This window comes from Notamacropus eugenii, chromosome X, assembly GCF_028372415.1.
Source record: "Notamacropus eugenii isolate mMacEug1 chromosome X, mMacEug1.pri_v2, whole genome shotgun sequence".
Lineage (NCBI taxonomy): Eukaryota > Metazoa > Chordata > Mammalia > Diprotodontia > Macropodidae > Notamacropus > Notamacropus eugenii.
Window position 1 is genome coordinate 17,777,502 of NC_092879.1, and position 23,555 is coordinate 17,801,056.

The 23,555-nt window shown below is 44.1% G+C and overlaps 1 protein-coding gene across 2 annotated transcripts in view; it reads left to right on the forward strand.

Annotated features, from left to right (window-relative positions):
• The first annotated feature begins 1,043 nt into the window (after positions 1-1,043).
• Positions 1,044-23,555, forward strand: part of CHIC1 (cysteine rich hydrophobic domain 1) — a 47,151-nt gene continuing 24,639 nt past the window's right edge. Inside the window, exons 1-2 of one of the 2 annotated variants that reach the window (XM_072626686.1) lie at positions 1,044-1,565; positions 20,924-20,978. In XM_072626686.1, the coding sequence (XP_072482787.1) occupies positions 1,297-1,565; positions 20,924-20,978 (324 nt within the window). In that variant the 5' untranslated portion in view covers positions 1,044-1,296. The remainder of the gene's footprint in view (positions 1,566-20,923; positions 20,979-23,555) is intronic. The other variant, XM_072626685.1, reaches the window with a different exon arrangement.

Sequence of the window (23,555 nt, forward strand, 5' to 3'; positions counted from 1 at the left end):
CCCATGTCACTACTGATAGGACTTTGGGATGTCACTGAAATTCTCTGGATCTCTTTCCTCATCTGTTCTGATCTGGAATCTCAATATTCTCTGACATCCCTTCTAACCCTAAACCCACCTATGTTCACTGCTCAAATCCCAGCTTTGTCACTTACTCCCCATATGGAATTTTGGGTAAGTTATACCCTAAGCCTATTTCTTCCTCTGTAAAAGGAAAGCATTGGCCTGGATGATCTTGAACCATAGGATAAGAAAGTCAGGACTTAACCGAAGGACACATCATCTAGGGCTGAGTCCTGCCTCTCAGAGTTGCTACTTGTGGGGCTATGCTGAAAGTCACTTGAGTTCTCTGGACCTCAGTTTCCTCATCTGCACAGTTGACTCCTCTGAGTTTTTTCCTTCATCAGCAAAGTGAGGGTTTTGACCTAAGGTCTCTTCTATCTCTAGACAGACCCAGGACCTTCTGTCCTGGGTTTCGAGTTCTGCCACTGGCCATTACCTTTGTGGTCTTGGGCAAATTTGCTTCCTTTCTTGAGCTTCTGTTTCCTCATCTGGGAAATGAGAGTGGTGGGGACGGTATTAGATTAGATACCCTCCAAAAAAGTGCCTCCCAGTTCTAGAACTATCTTCCTATGAGCTGAATTGAATCCTAAATCCTTTCTCTTCTTTGGGCCTCAATTTACCCCTCTGTGAAATCGTAATATTTGGGGGTGGTTTTGGATTAGATGCTGTTTGAAATTGAATCCTAAATCCCAGCCCCTCTTTGGGTCTCAGTTTCCCCTGCTGTCAATTGAAGGGGTGGAGGCGGGAGCGGGACCCTTGTTCAAGCCGTGGAGGGGTCTGTGGTCTGAACCCCGTCCCAGGAGACACACTGGGGAGCCCAGGCGGCAGCTGGGCTCAGGACCGGCACTAGCAGAACCTCTAGCGGGAATCTATGGTTCTGCCCCCTTTCCCCGCTCCGTCCCCCCCACCCCCGCAGCCCCCCGGTGCCGCGCAGGCGTACAGTAGAACTGCCCCTCGGCGCCCCCCTTCCGACCCCCCACGTGCTGCCCCCGCCCCTGGCGGAGCGCGCAGGCGCGCTTTCGCCGGCCTTTTGGCCTGGCCCCAGGGCCGCGTCCGTTCATTCCAAGCTCCGAGTGCGGGCGCGCAGACGTTGCACGTACGTCCTCTCGCTCGGCCGCTCGGCCGTCCAGCCGTCCGTCAGGCCGCTCGCTCTCGGTGTTCCTGTCTGCTTTTCTCTTTCTCTCCCTCTCCTGAGCGGCTGCTGCGGCGGCGGCGTGAGCCGCGGGTCACGTGATGAGCATCCTGCTGCCCAACATGGCGGAGTTCGACACCATCTCCGAGCTGGAGGAGGAGGACGACGACGACGCGGCCCCCGTGTCCTCGGGCCTCGACGACGATTTCGACGAGGATTTCGACGACGACGACGACGAGGGGAACGAGGGCGGCGACGATCTGGAGCTGCAGCAGCCGCTGCCGCCGCCGGGCCGTGCAGTGAGCGAGGAGCACCTGCGGCGGCTGGTGCCGGACCCGGTGACGGTGCGCGGCACGGGCCACATCACGGTGTAAGTCAGGAGTGGGGGACAGGGAGAAGCGGGGGCACGAGATGGGGCTGGAGGCGCTGACGGGACGGGGTGCTGCAGTCCGTGAAAGAGGACGGGGGCGGGGGAGCGGGGCTGAAAGGACTGAGAGGGGTGGGAGGGAGGTGGGCCAAGGGGGTCTAGAACAAGGAGCCAAGCTGGGGGGAGCCCTCATCAATTGACAGGATGAGGGAGGGAACTGCGATCCCTGAAACAGGACCAAGGGGAGGATGACGCTAGAAGGACTGGGTCGGGGGTGGGGGTGGGGGCGCTCAGGGCAGGTGAAGTAGACCAAAGAGGGCCAAAAGAAGACTCTGCTTTCTCTGAAAGAGTCAAGTTGGTGGTTGGACATGGACGGGAGTGAAGCTCAGAGGAGAGCCAGTTTGAGGATGGGCTGACAGGATGGGGTGGGGGGGTGGGGGGAATCTGCAGTTTCTGAAAGAAGACCAAGAGGAGCCTGGGCTGAGAGGATGGAGGGTATGATGAAGTAGACCAAGGGGTTCCAAAAGAAGGGGCTACTTCTCTTGAAAGAGAATCAAATGAGGGGGGGAGGTTGACAGGACTGAGGAGGGTCAAGGTGAAGGGGCTGAAAAGCCTGAGGACAGTCAAGTTGAGGTTGAAGAGGGTTAAAAGAGGGTTAAAGGGAATCTGAAGGGGCTTCTTCCTCTGAAAGAGAGCCAAGTTGGGGGAGGGGTGGTGGTTAGGTGGTTCAAAAATAGAATGATAGATAGTTAATGGTGGTTAGAAAGAGGACCACTTCTTTTGAAAGGGAACTGTATTTGGGGATACTTAAAACTGAGAGGAATCAAGGTGTGGGGGTGACAAAGATTGGAGAGTAAAAGGAATATTTGCTTCATTTGAGAGGGAGTCAAAATTGGGGGGACAGAGCTGAGAGAACTAAGGGAAAGCAGTTTGGGGGAGGGCAGAAAAAACTGAGGGGAGTCAAGTTGAGGGCATTAGGAGGACCAAGGGAGGTCTAAAAGGGGGGCTGATTCCTCTGAAAGAAAGCCAAATTGAGGATAACAGCCGAGAGAACTGAATTGAGGAGGGGGGAAGTTTGAAACAAGGGACTGCTTTCTCTGAAAGCTAGCCAAGTTGGGGAGTAGAACAGAGAGAAATCAAGGGAGCCAAGGGGAGGGTGCTGAGGGAATTGATGTACTCAAGTGGGGGTGGGGGTGGGAGTGGGCTAAGGACTGAGGGGCACTAAAAAAAAAGACCTGCTTCCTCTGAAAGGAAGCTAAGTTGAGGGGTAGAGCTGAAAAATCGGGGAGCTAGGGTGGGAAAAGAATGAGGGAATGAAGTTGGGGGGCTAAGGACTGTCTGAACAGGAGCCAAGTTAGGGAAGGATGAGGTAATTGAGGAGACTCAAGTTGGGAAGGGAGTCTAAGAAAAGGGGGGGGGTGCTTCCTCAGGAGAGCCAGATTGCAGAGGTTGAGCTCATAATTGAGGGGAGCCAAGTTGACAAGGTCTTGGGGTTCTAAAAAGGGGGATTTATTCCTCTGAAAAGGAACCAAGTTAGGGGGATGGAACTCAGAGAAGTGTGGGGGGCTAAGACGGGGGTCTGGGAGAACTTTGGGGATTCAGGGTTGTGGGGAGACTGAGAACTGAGAGGGATCAAATTGAAAAAGGGTCTAAGGACTGAAAGGGTCTAAAATGGAGCTTCTTCTTTTGAAAGGAAAGGAAAATTGGAGAGGGGAGCCAAATTTGGGGGTGTTGAGAAAATTGTGGGGAGTCAAGTTAAGAGAGGTTAGAAATGAGGGGGTTTCAGAAGGACCGGCTTCCTTTGAAAGGGAGCCAATTGGGGTAGAGCTGAACTGAGGGAGGAGGCAGTCTGCATCAAGGGGCTGCTTCCCCAGAAAAGGAGCTGAGGGGGGTGGGAAGAACTGAGGGGAACCAAGGTGGGCCGGGGATGAGGGACTAAGGAATTGAGAGACTTTAGGGGAGGGAGGACTGAGGGAGTCTAAAAAGGGGGCTGCTTCCTTTGAAAGGGAACCAAGTTACAAAGGTGGAGTTCAGAGAACTTCAGGGAGGAGAGGGCTGAGGGGGCTGCTTCTTTTGAAAGAGAGCTAGGATGGAGGGCTGGGCCTGAGATAATTGAGGGGAGCCAGGAAGGCGGGGAAGGGTCACTGAGAGCACTGAAGGGAGCCAAGTTTGGAGGGGGCTCAAAGGATAATAATCCCTGAAAGAGGACCAAGTTTGGGGAGGGTGGCTGAAAAGTGCAGGGGGAGGGGGGACGAGAGGCTGCAATCCCAGCAAGCTGAGAGAACCAAGGGCAGCCCCTTTTGGAACAGTTAGACTGGAGGGCAGTGGGCACAGGAGGAGAGATGGGACTGCTCTCATGAAATGCTGTGAGCAAGCTGAAAGAGGGGGTAGGAGACTGCAGCCCTGAAGGGGAGGGGCCCAGTTGTTGAGGGAGATGGAGCTGTGTTGGGATGGCCAAGCAGGCAGGGAGAATACTGGTGGGGGGAGGGAGGAGGAACAACTGAAGGGGAGGGATGGCCCGGAAAGCAGGGGAACCGGAGTCAGAGAGAGTGGAGATGAGGCAGAATGATGCTTGAATTCAAGTCCTCCAACTCCTAGAGTCAGTGCCTTTGCCCATTGAATCACCCACACTACCCCTTCTGTGTGAGGCACATCTCTAAACTGCAGAATGGGCTTGGGATACCTTCCCTACTGGGATTGCTGAGGGTAGTGGAAATCACTTACAGGAACCCTTCTAAACCCCAACATGAGAGAATTTCATGTATAATTTATATCTCTATGAAGAGTCACATCTATGAAGAAAATGACCCTCTCCCTGCCTTGGCCTTTTTTCAGGTTACCATAGAGGTCAGCTGCATATGTTTTCTAAGTGCTGGTTTCAGTTTAAGAGGGGGCTAGGCCCCAAGAGCACACATCAGTGTAGGTCAATGAGGGAGCGAGGGGAACTTACTGCAATTTAGATGAAGTAGTTTTTCCTTCTGTAAAACTCCGAGTCACCCCTGGGAAATTAAACAAATTAAAGAAAGATCCTCACAGCTCATGGGGCTACAAAGGAGTTTTTCTAAGGGGCATGAGAACTTTTGAAGGCTACTTGTTTCCTGTTATGTGTCTGGACTGTAAATACTTGGAACTTTACATACTGGATCATGTTTTCATCCTGTTTTCACTATCTTTTACTACATTTTCAGGAACAGACCAGCTTTTTTCTGTCAAGTTATTATGTCTCTACTTTCTGTGATAACTTCAGAGCTGTTGACTCTTCAATGAGTTTATATACTTACCTTTCCCCATTAGCAGCTTTTTATGGTCCAGGGCTTATGATTGGGCTTGTCCTGTACTTTGTTCTCTTTCAGTGAAAGATAAAAGAACAAAGCTTGTGGAATTGGGTGGGGATAGGAAAGATAGCATGTTGTTTTATTCTTGGGACAACTTTTTGATGAAACAACTTGAATTCCAAATTTTTGGGTCCAGGAATGTTGCGTAGCAGTCAGCCACAGGAAGACAGCATATGTAGAGAGTGAGCTTACTGTGCCATTTTGTTTTCATTACTTTTTGCCACCAGCGAGAGGACTTAATCCGGAAACAAATTATGATTCTATCTCCTTTTGAATCTACAAATTGCTGTCATGTAAACTAATAGAAAGGGCTGAGAGAATCAGAGGCTCTTAGATGTAGAGTTGGAAGGGCCTTAGAGGTCATCTAGTTCAGAGATGAGGAAACTGAGGCCCAGGGGAACTTTAGGTGACTTGTCCACAATCCTGGAAGGTAGTTACTGGATGAGCAGGCATTGACAGGTAGCTCCCCTGGCTCCAAATCCGGAATGCTTCCCACTTTGCTCTGCTGACATTGTCAAAGGCTGCCTATAACAGCCATGACTCTGCTTACCAGCACTTCTTTTGGTAAGTTCAAATAGTGGAGAAGGAGCAAGGAGGCAGAATTTGTTTCCTGGACCTTGTCTTGGTTCCACACATGGATAAACAGTCAGCCTTTCTATTTTCTCTCATTAAAAGGGAGCAGAAGTAATTTTTTTTGCTTCGAATTTTCTTCAGTGACAGGAGCAAAGTTCCTTCTGTGATACTAAGGGGCGCGGGGGAGGTGATAGATGCGTTACAGGATGGAAACCAAGATCTGAAACCCAGGAGCCTGATGTTAGGTTGCAGGACAGTTTGGAAAGTTATTTAGTATCCTTGTGTACCATGTCTCAGCTGTGCCAGATCTTGGATTGAAAATTTTGATCAGCATATTAAATTACTAGAATCAAATTTCACTAGTTGTGAGGAATGGGATAACCATACCACGAACCTTTCTCATCCTGATAGTCTAAGGAAATATTTAATCTTGTGTTGATGTGTTCAAAATAAACTTCTCCTGTGTGTGTGTGTGTGTGTGTGTGTGTGTGTGTGTCTGTGTGCGTGTGCGTGTGCGTGTGTGTGTGCAGGACATCTAAACAGGTTTCTTTTTTATTCCCAAGATTTGTGTCTTTTTCCATTGTCTGCACTTTTTTTTAATGCTGAAAAGGACTTTGTTTCTTTTCACAGTTTTAAGTTTGAGTTAAAATCCCCAAGTAGGACCTTTTTTAGAAAGCTGTGTTGACACGGTAAGAAAAGTTTTTTTTTTGAAAACTTGATGACAAGTAAAGTGTTTGAGAGATAAGGACTGTTACTCAACCCCTAAGCATGATCACTCCTTACTTTGTTTGCACCTTTCTTATGTTCTTATCATATTCTGTTTTGTGTAATATTTGTGTATGGCATATTGCCCTACTGGGTTATATCCTCTAACTTTGATATAATTTATCATATCTCCCCCAGCACCTAACATAGTGCTGTGCATATAGGAAGTAGAGAATACAGAATTGTAGACTTGAATTAAAGATTGAGAAGCTACCAACCACCTCTGTGACTCTGGGCAAGTTACTTCAGTTCCCTGAGCCTCAGGTAGCCAGCCAAGTCTCTAAAATGAGGGATTCGGATTAGGTTATTGTTAGGCTCAAAGAACTGTGTTCCAGTCCTGGCTATTAATTGCCTGTGGTTCCCCTTCCCTGGCCTGTGAGGAGAGTCTTGGTCGGCTTTAATGATCTCCAAGTCTTTGTGTTCCAAAGCTCAATGCTTCACTTTGGTTTTCCTCTTTTTTTAGAAAAATGTGAGAAACAATCCAAAGGTTGGGTAAAAAGAAAACCAGAAACATTTAGGAGCACAATTATCTTTGAATTAAGAAACCAGCGACCAAATGAGATTATCTCTCCATTTTGGTATTCGAATTCCTGAGCGGGATGTTTTCGGAGTAGAGGAGCAGAAAAGACTGCCAAAGACGAGAGGCTTTTGGGTCTTACTGGCAGTAGAAAACCTTGATTTGGGGCTATTTCCATATAATAGTTGCATCAGAAACATTTTGCTTCCTTTATGCTTGCTGCAGTTTCTGATGCCATAGGACTTAATTGGGATTCTGTTAATTGGAATCATTCACATAAAGGTTGTTATTATTGCTCATAACAACTTTTTATAGCATTTTGAGGTTTAGAAAAGTCTCGTCAAAGACTCCTAACTGCCTTGTGAGCTTTGTGGTATAAAGAGAATCCCACATCCCGAGAGTTGAAAAGGACTCCAGAACCCCTGGGATGTGACCTGCCCCTGCCCTCTGCAGCTACTCATAGGGCAGGGAACAGTGGAAAGAGCCAGAGGCCTCAGGTCCAAACCCTGCCTCTGAGGAGGGCAGGAGGGCCACCTCTGTGGTTTCCTCCTCTGCGGTTTCCTCCTCTGCCAATTGAGAAGATTGTACCTGGTGCCCTCTGGGGTCCCTACTAGCTCCAGATGGGAGATTGATCCCTAAAGGCAGCCTTTGCTTAAGAATCTCCAATGAGAGGGGGCCACTCCCTCCTAAGCTTCCCCTTAAATCAAACTTTTAGATACTTGGGGGTAGCTCTTGTACTCTTTGTGTATCTTCTCTTCTGCCTCAACACCCCTGGTTCCTCATACAGCTTGATCTTGAGGCCTTTTACCATCCTAGTTGCCCTCCCTTTGACACCTCAGCTTATCATTGTCACTTCTGTTTGGTAAATAGAACTGAATGCCATCTACCAGGAATGGATTGGCCAGTGGGTGCCCCTGGACCAGTGTGGAAGATTGCTTTTGCTATCTTGGCTGCCCGATCACATTGTGAACTCATTGGAGCCTGTGGGCCACTGAAGACCCCAAATTGTTTTCAGATGAACTTGGGTAGAAAGAATTTGTTCTCTTTTAATTCTCCCTCTCTCTAGTAGCAACTGTGCATGGTAAAATCCTTCATTTTACATTAAAATACTTAGGTAATATTACTTGGGCCATATAGCCGAGGGCACCAAGGGTCAGAGATCAAAAGTGGCTTGCCCAGGACCACACAGCAAAGACCTGGCTGGCCTGGGACCTGCCCTATGGCCCCCAGGTTCAGAATGCAGTGCTGCGTTCAATTTTGCTTGTGTACTTTCTATAAAGAAAGGATTTCCTAAGCAAATTAATGTAATGTTAAAAAACTATTTTGGGGGAATGTCTAACATTCTTAAGGAGAAGCTTTTTAGTAAAAGTTTTGACTGACTTTGCCTCCACATAGCTCCAAATGGTTAGACTTTTACAGTAATTATGATACAGCCAGATATCCTTAGAAAGAAAAAGAAACTCGAAGTTAGAGAGCCATTTATCATCATCAGTTAAGAGTAAAGAGTTGTTGATTGTCTTCTTTCTGGAAGTCCATTTGAGCCTCAAACCGAGGTGCTAGTGACTCAGCTAGCTTTATTCTGCCTCTCCCAAGCCTTCGATAAAACCTATGAGCAAACTCAGCTTAAGTTTTCCTTGAGCACTTGCTATGTGTCAAGGACTGTGCTCAGGTATAAAGCAGGCAACTTCGAAATGCTGAACTCTTTCTTCACCTGCCTAACTCCACAAAATCTGCCTTCCCAAAATCCAGTCATTTACTAACATTTATTGAGTGTTGCACCATCACTTCTCACTCAGCATGTCCCAGGCCAAATTCTTCATCCTTCCTTCCCTGTGCTGGCTTTCCTTGCCAGATGAGCCTGTTTTGGTCACAGTGGTGCCATTCTCCTAGATTTCCAGGCCACAGACCTAGGAGTCATTTTGGACTCTTGCATTCTACCTCTCCTTCAGTTCCTATTTGAATTTGTCTCCCAAATCCATAATCCATTCCAACTGACTAGTCTAATCCCCACCCTTTATACCTTGTTAGAAGGTCTCTCAGGTTAGCACTTTTCTCTCCATACTCCTTTCTATCACAGTCCAGCTCCCTGGTACCTCCTGTGTTGCCCCTGATGCCCTTGATAACCTCCCTGCCTCCAGTTTCTTCCCTCATTATTAATCTGTTCTCAGTAGAGCTGGCAGAATTTTAAAAAATAACCCCTTTCTCATGTTGAAGAACCAATTCGGACTCCCTCTTAACCTGGGGGGAGTGGATATGAACATCCCTACCCAGCTTTCAAGGCCCTCCATAATATTGGCCCCACCCTGCCATCTGCCCTTATTTCTGGCTACTCCTCAGCACTTACCTTCTATTCCATTCAGGCCCATCTTACTGTCTTCCACACATACCATGCTCTTTTCTGCCTCTTTGCTTTTTGCTCATGCTGTTCCTCCTGCCTAGAGTGCCCGTCCTCCTCCTCTCTGCCTATCCATATCCACTTCAAGGCCCAGCTCAAGTCCTACCTCCTCATGAAGCCTTATCTGCCTACTTTGGAGTCAGAAGACCTGGGTTCGAATTGTGGCTCTGCTACTTACTCCCTGTGTGGCCTTGGGTAAGTTATTTAGCCTCTCTGGGCCTTGGTTTCCTCCTCTTTAAAATGAGAGTGTTAGGCTAGATGACCTCTTTCCAGCTCTAAATCTGATGACCATATAACTAGACTTCAGGTATTCTATACTCTCCATAGTAGAGCTCAGCAGGGTTTCTGAGCTCCCTGTCTAGTCAATCACCACCACCAATACAGTGGCCCCCATGCTTGTTCACTCATTGTTTTATGGTGGTGCTTTTGGCTGTCAGCCACTTTGGGGGTTTGTGGAGAGCACATGACCTCAGTGAGCCCTTCTGGGCCTAGTGGCTAATGACTTGGATGACAACAAAAGTCTAAAACATGGTCCTTTTCAGAAAATGAACAGTCTAGATTAAGGGCTGTTAACCTCTGAGGTCTGTGAACTTAAAAAAAAATAAGCATATACACACACATATGTATTTTAGTAACTATATTTCAATTAAATTTGCTTCCTTCAAAATCCTCTATTTTATTTGATGAATTTAAAAGCCATGGTTCATAGGGTTTCTCAGACTTCCCAGGGGATCTAAGACACAGAAGAAGTTCAGAACCTCTGCCTCTGTGTAGTTGAAGAGATTAGATTCAAACTCATGAAGCAATTAGCCAATAGTATAAGATAGCATATAATTGTTACCTTGTTTGCTACAGACTTGGAAATGTGCTTTAGAGAAAGGGGGTCTTGATGGGTCTTGAAATTGTAGCAGCAACCCTCATGGAAGGGGGACTGTTTGAGCTTGACCTTAAAGCCTGGGTGAAGACTTGAATAGACTGAGGGGTACGGGTAGGCTAGAGGATAATTTCACGGGTGGAGAATTGTTTTCCCAAACAGTTGTGGGTATAGTAAGGGCACTCTTTTAGAACACAAACGCTTTTGTAATAGAAGATCCGTAAGGTCCCTCCCAGCACTGATTCTTGTGATCTACTTGAGTTCCATGGCATTGCTGAACTCCAGTTACATTCACAGTCAGCACTGTCTAGTGCTGCTATGAATAGGTCCCCTACAGGCCTTCTCACAGTGCTGAGCACATAGTTGCCACTCAGTTAATGCTTATTGGCTGCTTGAATCACTGTGCCAAGTTCTTGTATCCAAAGCAGTTTATGCATAGGAAACAAAAGTATCAGCACCTCCAGGAATGGAGCTAAGGCCGTACTTGAAGCAGTCTTATTAAGCTGGCAGTTATGTGTGAGGGGATCTTTGCTTGTGCTTTCCTGTACAAAATGGGACCTCAGCTCTTTAGGAGGGGCACACTCAGGTACTCGGAGGTTCTAGGGAAGGCTTCCTGGAGGATGCAGGCTTTAAAGGCTGGGTGGGTTGGAAATCAGCAGAAAAAAAGGGAGAGGGACTCAGGTTTCATGAGGAATGGAGTCCCAGAAGTGGGAGGTGGGAAGGGGCAGATAGAGCTACATTAGAGCAGTTGGAGGGCACTATGCTATGGAAGCTAGGAATGCCAGGCAGCAGCAGTGGGCAGGCAGCCACTGACGATTTGGGAGCTCAGCACAGGTGGGGCTGTTGGTGTTCTGCTTCATATTAGAGCTCTTGGTCAATGTCTATGTGTCTATTTCCCCACAGACTGTGGTGTGAGCTCTTTAAAAGTGGACACCCTGTCTTTTTAGTCTTTATACCTTTCTGAGAGCCTGGCACAGTGCTTTGCACATAGTAGGTGCTTAATAAAGGTTTATTGAATCAAAATGCTCTTAAGTTGCTTTTTTTGCATCTCTGATTTCTTCATCTTTAAAAAATGGATATGTTACCTCAAAATGTATGTTATGTGCTCTCTGTATAGAAAGAGCATGTAACATAGCATGTCCTTGATGAATATCGCATAACATAATATAATGATGAGTATGCTATAACATAGCGCCTCCCTCAAAAGCTCTTCGATGAATCAAGGAAGGGAGGTGGTCCTGGGTTCTCAGAGATTCTGCCAACCCAATGTGAACAGTGGTAACTTCTGCTATGCTGAAAAGGCTCTGAACCCATGGCTGGCAGAGAGAGTATGCTCTGTCCTGAGAGAAGTCTAGTGAAACAGTTCCCTACTTTTACGAAAGTCCTGTGAGATAGGTGGTGCTCAGATTTGGAGGAGGAAAGTAAGTGTCAGAGAACATGAAACTCTGGGCTGGTGCCTCATTAGCCAAAAGTAATGTCTGACCAGGGCCTTGTCCACACCACCAAATAAATCGTATAGAATGGAGCCCTTCAACATTATGCAACTGCCAAATACTTTAATTCCACACTCTCAATCATGAAGTTTGAATTTGGGGGAAGGGTGAATACAAACTGGGCCAAAGTGTCTCCATGTGTGAGATTGGAGGTGCTATTTGTGAGATTCAGTCATTCTAAAGTTGACCCAAAGCATGTTGGTGATCTAAAGTGAGTGTCAAAGACTTCCACAGTACATAATGGTTGATGTGGAACAAGTCTATTTTATTGATAATCCCATTGTCTTCTGCTGTGGCCAAGCTGCATCTGGGGTATTGCGTTTAGTTCTAGGTGCCACTTATTAGGAAGGACATTAAAAAACTGGATCACATGGTGAGGGGGAGGGAAAAGGGTACTGGATTGGTGAGTGGCCTCGAGATAGTACCATTCAGGAATCCTTTGAAGCAGCTGGGGACATTTAACCTGGAGAAGAAAAGAGGGTGCAGGGGATATGATTGTTCTTTTCAAGAATTTGAAGTGGGTTTCACCTTATCCCCAGCTGCTTCAAAGGAACTCTGAATGGCACTATCTCCAGGCCACTCACCAATCTGGTACTCTCCCTCGCCCCCCCCCCCCCCACATGCTTTTTAATGTCCTAGAGGGCAGAATGACAGCAGGGGAAAGTTTCAGAGAGAACTGCTACTGAAAGAAGAAAAAGTTTCTAGCAACTCAGGCTGCTCAAGCAGAGCAAGTTGCCTTGGGAAAGTAGTGAGTTTCCCTTCATTGACCAGCGCTCAGGCAGGAGCTGGGTGTCCATTTGTCACAGATTCTTAATCAGAAGTAGGTTGGACTTCTGAGGGGCCCCTTTGACTCTGACTCTGTGTGTGGAATAAAAAGAAAGTTCTTTGAATTTGGTTACTTTTCTTCCTACTTTATAGATATTTAGCCCAGTATTTAGTAATGTTTATTGGCAGATCATCTTTTAGCATTACCTTTTACTTTCATGGATTTTTGCCATTACTGGTCTATACTCTTTTACTGTGAATCAGTTCTTGGACAATGCATAAAATAGGAATCTGACAATTTAATTAAGTGGGGGCATCAAATATAGAATAAAGAATGATGACTGAATTGGCCTAAATTATGCATTTCTGCCCAGATTCAAGTACTTGATGCTTGTGGTGGAGGGACCACTATCTTGAGGGCATTACTGCATTATCTGAGTAAGGCTTGTTTCTACGAGGTGGATATTTTGCAAGGTTCTTGAGAATTGAGGAATATTGTATCTACAGTGCCCTGTCAGTGGGGTGAAACACTTGTCTATTTCCATGGGGAAGAGGAAATAGCTGTAAAGAACAGAACCAGAGCTAGCAGCACTCCCTTCCTGGCCATACTGTTGGAACATTAGTGTAGACTGGCTCTAGGGAGTCGAGTGTGGCCACACAGGGCTTCAGCAGAATTTCTTGTGCTGGAGTTGACCTGATTGCTATTGACCATCTGATCTCTAGATATGAGACACCCTTCATGAGCAAACAGGAATTGGTGACATTTCATCTCTTCCATTTTTTTTAAATAGCTTAGTCTTAGCTGTTTTCAAAATGGTTAGATGAGGGAGAACCACACTTTAAATTTCTTTATTCCATGTACATTTTCTTTCTATTATATGAGAGCCTCTGGACATAGATAATATTCTTGAGCACCACTGGCCTGAGATCATCTCAAGATGATCTGAGATTGTTTTGAATAAATAAAATGTAGTAATAAACAAACGGCCTTGGTACCTCTTGTGCTTCATGTGATTTCTAGTGATGTTGGAGTTCATAGGAGAGGCTGTTAGCCTTTGCTGCCACTTGTGGTACTGAGGAATTTTTCCATAGGATCCATTAGCAGTTAGCAGGCCCATCCATCTGGGGTGTTTGTTGAACCTGACAAAGTGATACTTAAGCTTTGGTCCTCAAGGCTAATTGTGTTTAACATTGTTTTGGTAGCTAATAGTCTCTAATGAGGACCATTAACATAAATATCACGGCCCTGGCTGTTATTTGAGTAATTGCTGCTGGATAGTGATCATAATTTTAATCACTTGAGGATTAGTTTGCCTTTTTTATAATCATGGAATTGTAAATATCTGACAGAGTTGAAAAGGTTCTCTAGGTAGTATTTCCTCCTTTGGTGAATTTCTTCTGGTCCTCTAAAGTCCAACTCAAATGGGGTCTTTTCTGGTGAAACCTTTCCTAATTGCAACTATCCTCAATGACTTTGCCCTTTGAACCTTACTTAACACTTTGTTTTATTATTCGAAGTCTCACTTCTTTTGTAATATATATTATAGCTCTCAGAGTTTGTGACATTTCCCATCAGAACAAAAATCTATGAAGTCAGAGTCTTAACTAGCCCTCGGATTTCTTCTTCCTCCTTTGCTCAGGAAATTTCAGGGATTTCCTGTTGCTTCTAGGATCAGATACAGACTCCTCTCTTTAGCATTTAAAGTCCGTTATAGTGTGGTTCTAGGCCACCTTTCCAGTCTTAGCACCTATCACTCTCCCTCACCTACCTGAGGGTCCCCCAAAATTGGCCTTGTTTGCTCTTCTCCATACATTGCTTCTGTGCCTTTGGACCAGTCTGCTCATATGTCTAAGATGCTCTCTGTCTTTGCCCCCTCCTCTTAGAACAGAGAATCCTTCTCTATTGGCTCAGGTACCTATAGAGCTCCCCAAATGTCCTTATCCAGATTTGATTTAATTGTATTTGTTAATGTCACTTCCTCATAAATGCATTCTCCTTTAAGGACAGGGACTGTTTTCTTGTTTGTCTGCTTGCTACATGGGTGCTTACTGAATGCTTGCTTGATATTGCTGCCTACCACTTCTAGATGAAATATTCGTTGAATGTATGAACCACTGTGAAAATGACAGTAACTGTCACCTGTTTGGTGTGTACTGTGTTAGGTGCCATGAGGATGCAGACAGAGTCTGAAAGTGGTCCCTGCTTTCAGGGAGGCTGAAAGGTAAGGGGTCAGGTGGGGTGCACACACAAACACTATGGACAATCAGGGCAGTTTTATATAATTAAGAGTGAAATCATGAGGCTCTGACCAAAGTAGAGAGCATTCTGAGAGGAGAGCTTGGGAAGGACCAAAGATGCGAAGGCAATAATCTCCATGCAAAAGTACAAACATTGAGCCCACTGTGTCCAAAGAACAATGTAGAAATCAGATGCGGTGGAATGGAAAAAGCATATTGGGGAGTAGTAGAAGGAAGTAATAGTAGGAAGCACAGTCAGAAAAGTAGGCTCCCCACATTACGGGAAGACCATGAAAGCCAGGCAATGGAGTTTTGACTTGGTATAGTGTGTTAGAGAACTCACTACCTTTAGAGGCAGCCCTGATCTGCTTTTAGATGGCTCTAAATATTTTCTTCTCTCCCTGGAAAATCTGCTTTGTCCATTTTCCTCTGTTCCTTCATGAGGCCAAACAAAATAAACCTCTTCAGTGTGATAGCCTTTCAGATAATTGCAGGCTGTGATCCTCCAAGTGTTCTCTAGGTGATGCCTCCTCAGTGTTTTCCACCAGTATCAGTGCCATATGATTTTGAGGCATCTCCCCATTGCAGTTGGCTTCCTTTGGTCAGTCTCCAGTTTGCCAGTGTCCTTTTTCAAATTCAGTGCCCAGAATTAGACACATTATTCTATATATGGTCTGATCAGGGTAAAGAGCATGTTGAGTGTTAGGTAATGGCAGTACCTCCAAATAATGATGTTTAGTAGAAAGTTTGAAGCCAGAGACTGGAGATTAAATGAAAAGACAGGACTGGCATGAGAGATCTGGCAGTTATGGTTGATGCCATTGTGACAGATGGTGTGTGTCCTAGGTGGACACTTGGTGGTGCTACTAGAACTATTCCCATCCATACCTAACTGATTCCTCTGATTTCTGTAGAATATAGAGAAGCAGGCTGTCATTTCACTAATTAACCATTGAGGGAGTATCATATAGACTTCTTGGCCTATTGGGGCAAAGAAGACCATTAGCTACAAAAAATCCAAATCTCTCTTGGTCATCAGATAGCACTACCCTAAAGCCACCAGCCAAATGGTTACCTCAGGGGATAGAGGGTGTGACTTGGCATTCAAGTGGCTGCACTGTTCACCAGAGGGTGCTCAGACTAGATTGTATCCTCCCATCAGCCTAAGCCTTCCATCCCTGGATTCTATATATATGTAAGAGTCTGAGCTGGGTCATGCTCAGAACGTCCCTATCTCTGCATTTGGGGTTTCCCCTTCTCATTGAGGTTGAGTTGATCTCACAGGACTTTAGCTAGGCAACTGAAAATAAACCAAAGAATATCATCTGATGGGATACTTTTGAGAAAGATCAGAGAAGGAACTGTAGCTTCACAGCTCATGGATTGTTGCTGGGGCTGAGGCCGTACCCTTCTCTACTCTTCCATGTGTGCCTGACTCCATTTCACCTGTTTTCACCTCTTCCTGGCTCTCCAAGGTCAGTCATGGCTCTTCCTTTATTCCATCCTGCTCGGGCTGTTGCCTTTCCCCATCAGAAACCTGTGCTGTCCCTGCCACGTGGCGGTAAAGACCTCCCAGGACTAACCAGGGTGTTGACCTCTCTACTCTCAGCCAAATAGAGGGAACTTAGATGGAAAGGTCAAGGGATGGGCTCGGTCAGCTCCATAATCTCGTGAAAACAGATCAACATTCTGACACAGTTTTGAGAGTGCCAAAGACTGAGCTTTGGATAACACCCACACTTAAGCCTCGGAGGGAGATCAAAATAAGCAACTTTGAAAAATCATCTTGCAAAATAAATCTAGGATGAAGATTTAAAATATGTCCATAGTACATTAAAGCTTAAAATATCACCAAGCATTTGTTTGGCATTCATTGTGTTCCAAGCACTGTGTTAAGTTTTCCTGCCTTCAGAGAGCTTATATTCTCCTGGAGGATGTAACATGTTTATAGAGAAGTAGATAGAGAGGGAAAAGAGAAAGGCTGGCTGGGCTTGGGATTTCAGTGGCGTAAGGCAACACCTACCAATGCAGGTCAATATGTTTTCTGCAATTAGAGATTATAAACCTTGGAGATTATCATCTCAGATAATTGGTGATTTACCTTGGGTCTCCCAGCCAGTTGGAATCAGGACTGAAACTCAAGTTTTCCTGGCTTGACGGTCGGCTCTATCCAGTCTGCAATGTGCCTCTCCTGTACAGGATACAGAATGTATGTTCCCCCCCTCCCCACAAAGTATACTGATTTGGAAGGAGCACGAGTAACTGGGGAAATTGGGAAGGCCTCTTAAAGTGAGGAGAGAGAGCATTCCAGTCATGGGGGTACAGCCAGTGCAAAGGAGCTATTCTGTACAGGGAACTACAAGCAGACTAGTTTGACTGGAATATAGTGAATGGGGGAAGTAATGTGTCATCAGCCTGGAAAGACAGGCTAGAAATGCCCAAATATCACCCTGGAAAAGGAACACAAATGGCATTGTTTGGTATTAGGTTCATGGTGAACCTTTTTAACCAAAAATGTATGGGGTTTATAAATGGAACACAATATATCTTATTAGAAGCACTCATCTATATATTATTTAGGAAGATGAGCAAAACCCCATTTCCATTGGGAGTTGGTGTTTAGCCAGTGCAGAACACTCACTAACCATTCAAATGATGCTTCTTTTTATTCTTTAGCTGTAAATTTGCCTCCAGAGAGAAGATGCTTGTTAATCAAAGTACAGGCAGTGCTGAGTTTTGTAGCACACTGAATTCTTGGAAATTGTCTTAAAGCAATCTGAGCCCAGGAAGATAAAGATTTTTACTCTCATATTCTTGCTCGGTAAAATGAGGACGCAGGACTAAATATTCCCCAAGGTTCCTTCTTAGCTCGAAATTGTATGAACACATTTTACTAAAACTCTTACCTTGGAGTATGAATAGTATTTAGGAACAATCTAAAATTACATCAGTGCTTCCAGTATGTGGTGTTGACCTTCTCAGAATGGAGCCCAAGGCTATCTCTGAGGTCGAGTCGCATAAAAAGCTGCTTTGTGGGAAGGTAGATTAAATGAAGCCTTCTCGATTAATGCTTTAAAATGTTTGTATCCCAACTTAGATGGAATGGCCTGCACTTATTCTGTTACATATTTGTGTTCCAGATTTTCGGATTAGTATGTCATTGTAAATTCAATACAACAGGTTCCTCATACTGTGAAATAAAGTCTGAAGATGCCACAAAGCAAACCCCAGGCCTTGGATATTTTTTTTTGGTATTGTTTGTTACTCTGTGTGAGTATTTATAGGTAACATTAAGAGCTCTGTATGGGAGTGGAAAGAACAGCAGAGACCTGGGTTTGAACCCTGCCCCCAGTGAGATGTTTCACCCTGAACAAGTTACTTAGTTCTGGGAGCCTACTTTCTGTTTCTCTAAAATGGAGAGAATACTTGGCCTATTCACCTCGCAGGGTTGTGATGAAAGTGCTTTGTAAACCTCAAAATACTGATGTGAGCTTATAGCACTGGATGACTTTTTTCTGTTACACATGAAAAGTAGGTCCTGGGATTGTAGGTGAATTTTACAGTATTTTTTGTTCTGATTTTTCAACGCAGCTTTTGTTCAGATTTCAAATACAGCTTCAGATTTTGTCCATTGCCCACACAACATTTTCACAGGACTCACAGTTTTATACTTTTAATTGTTTCTTTTAGATATTCAAAATTGCTTATTGAACTTAAGCTAAGCTGTAGCTACAAATGATTACCAGTTGTATTTTGCCTCAGTATGGTGTGTTGCTCTGAGTCCAGCAGGAGGCAGCCAGCAGTAGGTCCCGGCCCCCTTTAGCTCTGCCGTGCTATGCTTGGGCTTCACTTGCCCCCTCGTATTGTTGTTAGCTTTTCCATTGGGGGCATTTTTTGATGGAAGAATTCCTTAGACTTATCACTGATTGTACCTGTATTTTCCAAGAAGTTCAAATGTGAATCCAAGAAATGGCTTTTGAGCGACATGTTACATCTCATAACAAGTCATGTCATCATTTCTCTGATGGCATGGTCTTCTTTGGCAACGAAGGACGAACACAACATCCCATAACTTACTAGGCCTTGAAAAGCTTGTTGACAGTTTCTTGGTCATTTTCTGCCTTGTAGTTTTCCCAAAAGTTCTTTGGTCCCTTTTAAACATGATTTTCATGACCTTCAGCCATCCAGAATGTTCAACTTCTGTCACTTTCCTCATTTGAGGAGACACAAAATACCCCTTCTTTGATTGGGAAATTTAAGACCTGTCAGTCCATTAGCTTGACACCATTTTTCATGAAATGAAGTTTAACATGACATGATGGTTAGAAAGTTTGGCTGGCCTGACATACACTGGACTTGCTACATGTCTCTTTCTTGGTTTCATCTCTTTCTTGGGAGGCTGGTATGCTTTCTTCTGCCTCTGCTTCTCCATCTACAAGGAAAGTGGTAACATTGGGTTGACCCCCATTGTAATCCTTGTAAAAAAACAATCCCTCTGAGATCTCCACCAAGCCTGTCTCTCAAGGTTAATACTTCTGGGGCAATCTTGTGTTTTGTACTGCATTTTGGGGCCCTCTAACAGGGGAATCCCTTCTTTTAGTGTAGAAGCCCACAGTGTGGATATGTTAAGGTGATGAATGAGGTCATGTGGGTTGGCTTGAATGATTAAATGATCATCTGGGGAAGGGAAGGCTATTTGGGCCTCTCAATTCAGCAGACATTTATTAAGCCCCTACTATGTTCAGAGCCAAGACAGCAGCCCATGTCCCGAAGGAGCAGAAACTCTGTGGGAGTTTGCAGTCTATTGGAGGGTAAGACACAGACCTAGATTATTAATAAGAATACAAAATGATCATAGCTAGCACTTGTATAGTGCTTTTAAGGTTTGCAAAGTGCTTTACAAACTTCTCATTTGATCCTCACAGCCACCCTTTGAGGTGGGTGATATTTGAGGCAGGCAAAGGTGAAGTGACTTGCCCAAAGTTACACAGCTAGTGTCTGAGTTTGGATTTGAACTTAAGTCTTCCCAACGCCATGCCCAGCCCTCCACTTTTGCCACTTAAGATAGTACATGAGTGCATAAGGGAAGGAGATGCAAACACGGTTCTGTATAAGGGTCAGAGATGGGGATGAGGAGCACAGGAGAGGCTTCTTGGAGGACGTGGCATTTGAATTGAACTTTAAGGGATGTGAAAGGGTTCAGGAGGCAGAGAGGCAAGAAGGCTGTATTGTTTGAAGTGTAACATGATTTTCTTTTCTTCCTTAGAAATTAACAGTATAAGAGGGAGTTAAGTTCTCCACCCTGTTCTAGACCATAACAATGGCCTGATGCCCATTTAAAAAATAGACTTGACCACAAATAGTTTTTAATCTACTATCATGAGATACCTCTGTGTTATATAAAGCACATAATTTCCTAGATTAATTATGTGGAGGCAATACTGTCGTCATTCATTCAACAAGTATTTTTTGTGTAATTTTTAAAAAAAATTATTATTTTATTTTTCCCCTATTATATGTAAAAACAATTTTTAACGTTCATTTTTATCAACAAGTATTGATTGAATGCCTTATGTCCATGAGACCCTGTTTGAGGCGTTGTGGTGGTCACAGGAATTAGAAACATATGCCTCCCATTCTCAAATTTCCATTCTAGTACACCTTGTTATTGATTATAGTCTAGCAATCTGTGCTGTAGAGTTTAGTTTAGTCTGGTAGAATATAATCATTTTCCATACAGAGTTCTCAACTTCTTCATGATTTTAGACCTTCCATTACTATAGAAGATCAGAAAATGAAGGTGTAGCCATGGGGCCAGGAAATTCACAAGGGTTTCTTCAGGAACATTTGACAGGTTTGGGGAGGAGATTGGGTGGAATGCTTGCCTTCAAAATTGAGCAGGTAGGCCAACAAAAGGCCCTGCTATATTTGGGGCAGAAACTGGATGGTTTGGTCCTCCTCCCACCCCCCAGACCCCAAGAATGCCTGGCTGCCACTCAGAAACCTGAAGGTATTGAAGGAAAAACATTTTATTTTGACGTTTAGAGGCTGCTAGATGCACACCAGTATTTCTTTAGCTCACTTAGAAAAAGCAGACTTCAGTTAGAATCTGACTGTTCTTTGTTGCCATGCTCATGCACTTAATTAGGATTAACATTCCAGGATTTGAGTTCATATGGGATAATTTAAAAAACTTCACAGATTAGTTTTTTTGAACTATACATTGTCTCAGCTAGTTTGCAAAATAGTAGCCAGTGGATTTATCTAGAAAAATAGAAGAAGTCAAGGATATTTTTGGGGTGTGTGTGTGTTTTAAACACAAGGTCAACCTATTGAAGTAACATAATTTTAAAAATAAATTGAAAGAAGTTGAGTAGAATTTATCTTTTGTCTCTTTGTTTTCAAGGTTTGGCTTGAGCAACAAGTTTGATACTGAATTTCCCTCAGTTCTAACAGGGAAGGTAAGTAACAGTTTGTATCGAATTTTTCAATTAAAAAAAAGATTGTTGGGAACAAAGCAGAACCAGGAGGGCATTATACACAATAGCTGCAACAATCTAAGGGAAAACAGCCCCAAAAGGCCATTGAACCTTTAATTGTAATGATCTATCTCAGCCTCAATGAACACTTGAGGAAATTGACCACTCTGGATGTGGAATGTGGCATGTGCTGGGCCTTTGAGTTGTGCTGAAATGCTTGTCTTTGTTACAAGGGAGAGTTCAGTTGTGTGTGCTTGTGGGTATGGGTAGGGGTGTGGCGGAGGGAGTTGGGAGTTGGTGGGAGATTGGGGGTAGGGGGTAGAATTGGGTATAGGTGTGTGTGTGTGTGTGTGTGTGTGTGTGTGTGTGTGTGTGTGTGTGTGTGAGAGAGAGAGAGAGAGAGAGAGAGAGAGAGAGAGAGAGAGAGAATGAATGAATGGAGGGGTAAATGGTTAAAGGAGAAATAAATTATGATTTGAAATTTAAAAGTATTAATATTTTCATGCCAAGGACGATCAAGCTAAAGTAAGAAGATGGCCATTTCAGAAGTGTCTTGGTTCACTGCTTATAAACTCAGACTCGAATATACTGAATAAACACATTGAATGTCTATGTTCTAGCAACACTGTCCCTTGCCCAGTTATTGTGCCAAAATCCCTTCACTTTCTGCAGCCATCATTTCTTTCTTTATCTATTGAACATTATCATGTGACCAGACCCCCCTCTCTTTCCCTTACACAAATACATGTTCTGAGCTAACTTTTTTTTTTTTTTTTTTTGGAATAGTAGTAGATAGACTGGATAGTTGTGCTGGACTTATATTCAAGAGAAATCTGGGTTTGAATCCTGCCTTGGACATGTACTAGCTGTGTGACGATGGTCAAGTCCCTTAACTTATCTGAGCCTCAGTTTCCTCATCTGTCAAATGACACTGATAATAGCATCTAACTCATAAGGTTGTTGGAAGATTCAAATGGGATGATGTATGGAAAGTGCTTTGAAAACCTTAGATCACCATATAAAAATGTCAGTTATTGTTTTTGCACCTAATTGAGGATGCTGTATTGTTGAAAGAGCATTGGACTGCTGGGACTTAGGAGAATTGGTCTTAAATCCTAGTGCTAACACTGTGAAGGCAAAGAACAGTTTGTCTGAGCCTCAGCTTCCTCATCTGTAAAATGGAATTAATAATCCTTGCTCACTGAACCAGGTCACTCGCAAGGCTCCTTCCAGCACTAAATTACATAATTGATAGGAACTATCTTTCAGGGTACGTATGTGCAGAAAGTGCTGTGTAAACCTTAAAGGGCTACAGAAATATTGACTTTGCCCTGGGTTTTCCTTCCTCCTGAGAGTTTTTTTTTATAACATATCTTTATATTGTAAGTTAATGTGAATTAAAATGTTGTTTTGAGATTGGTACAATAGCTTTTCAGAGAGAATTGTAGACAATTTGACATATAGAGAAGCCAAGGTTGGAACCGCTGCTTTAGGTCATTTCCTGTCCCTTTGAATTCTCAGTTCCTTCTGACTTAGTAGCACATGGAGGCCTCTGGGGACCAAGTTTGTCTGCTGATATTAGTGGGTTCTTTTTACTATGATATCATGCTATGCTATCCATATCCCAGTCTTATACCACCCCTGAACCCAAAGTGATAGATCTGTTATTTTCAAAGGACATTGAATCTGAAAGTCTAATTCAGAGAATTCAGAGCTACAAGGAACCTGAAAAATCACCAAGTCCATCTTCGTTTTACAGATGGAGAAACAAATGCCCAGAGAGACAGTGACCTGTTTATGGGCGTCTGTGTAGGAAGTAAGAGAACAAGGATTTTAACCTCAGCACCCTGACTTAGACTCAGGAAGAGTGATCTGAACTTAATTTATCTATTTTACTCTTTCATTTTTCACTTAAAAAGAAAAACCACATTTAAATCTGCAAAGTTTTCTCTTTTTTATCTCTTTGAAGGAATCTTGCATCCCTTTGGCATCTGCTTGGGAGACACATGAATGGAGGAGAGCCTACCTCTAAGGTGGCTTTGTTGTCCTGTGTCAAGAGCTTTCTTATAGTCAGTAAGCAATAAATACAGTGGGATCTTGCGATCTTGTATCCTGCACATCTTTTAGTCTGTTGTGTGATAGTAAAGATGTTGTTCGCTGCATCTTATGCCACCTGCCTGATCCCTTCTACTTCTCTCATCAAAGATGCATTCCAGCATGGAGACTATCACCAATTAGTAATGTTCTCTCAGTTGCCTTTAAAGAATAACATATGAGATTTTTTTTCTATGCCTTTGGCTTCTTCCCTGCTCTCAAATACCTTGAGAAATGATTTCTTTGGTCCCTTCACCTTTGGGTTGTCTCCAGCATTGACCTCCTCTGTGGACACTTTTATTTTCATTTCATTCATTCAGCAAGTATGTATTAGGCATCTGTCGTGTGCCTTCAAGGAACTCACATTCTTCTGCAAGGATACAAGTCTCCACAGATAAACTGATAAATAGGTATCTTCATTTCTGTCTGTAGCTATCTCTATTGAGAGAGAAATTTCCATGGGAA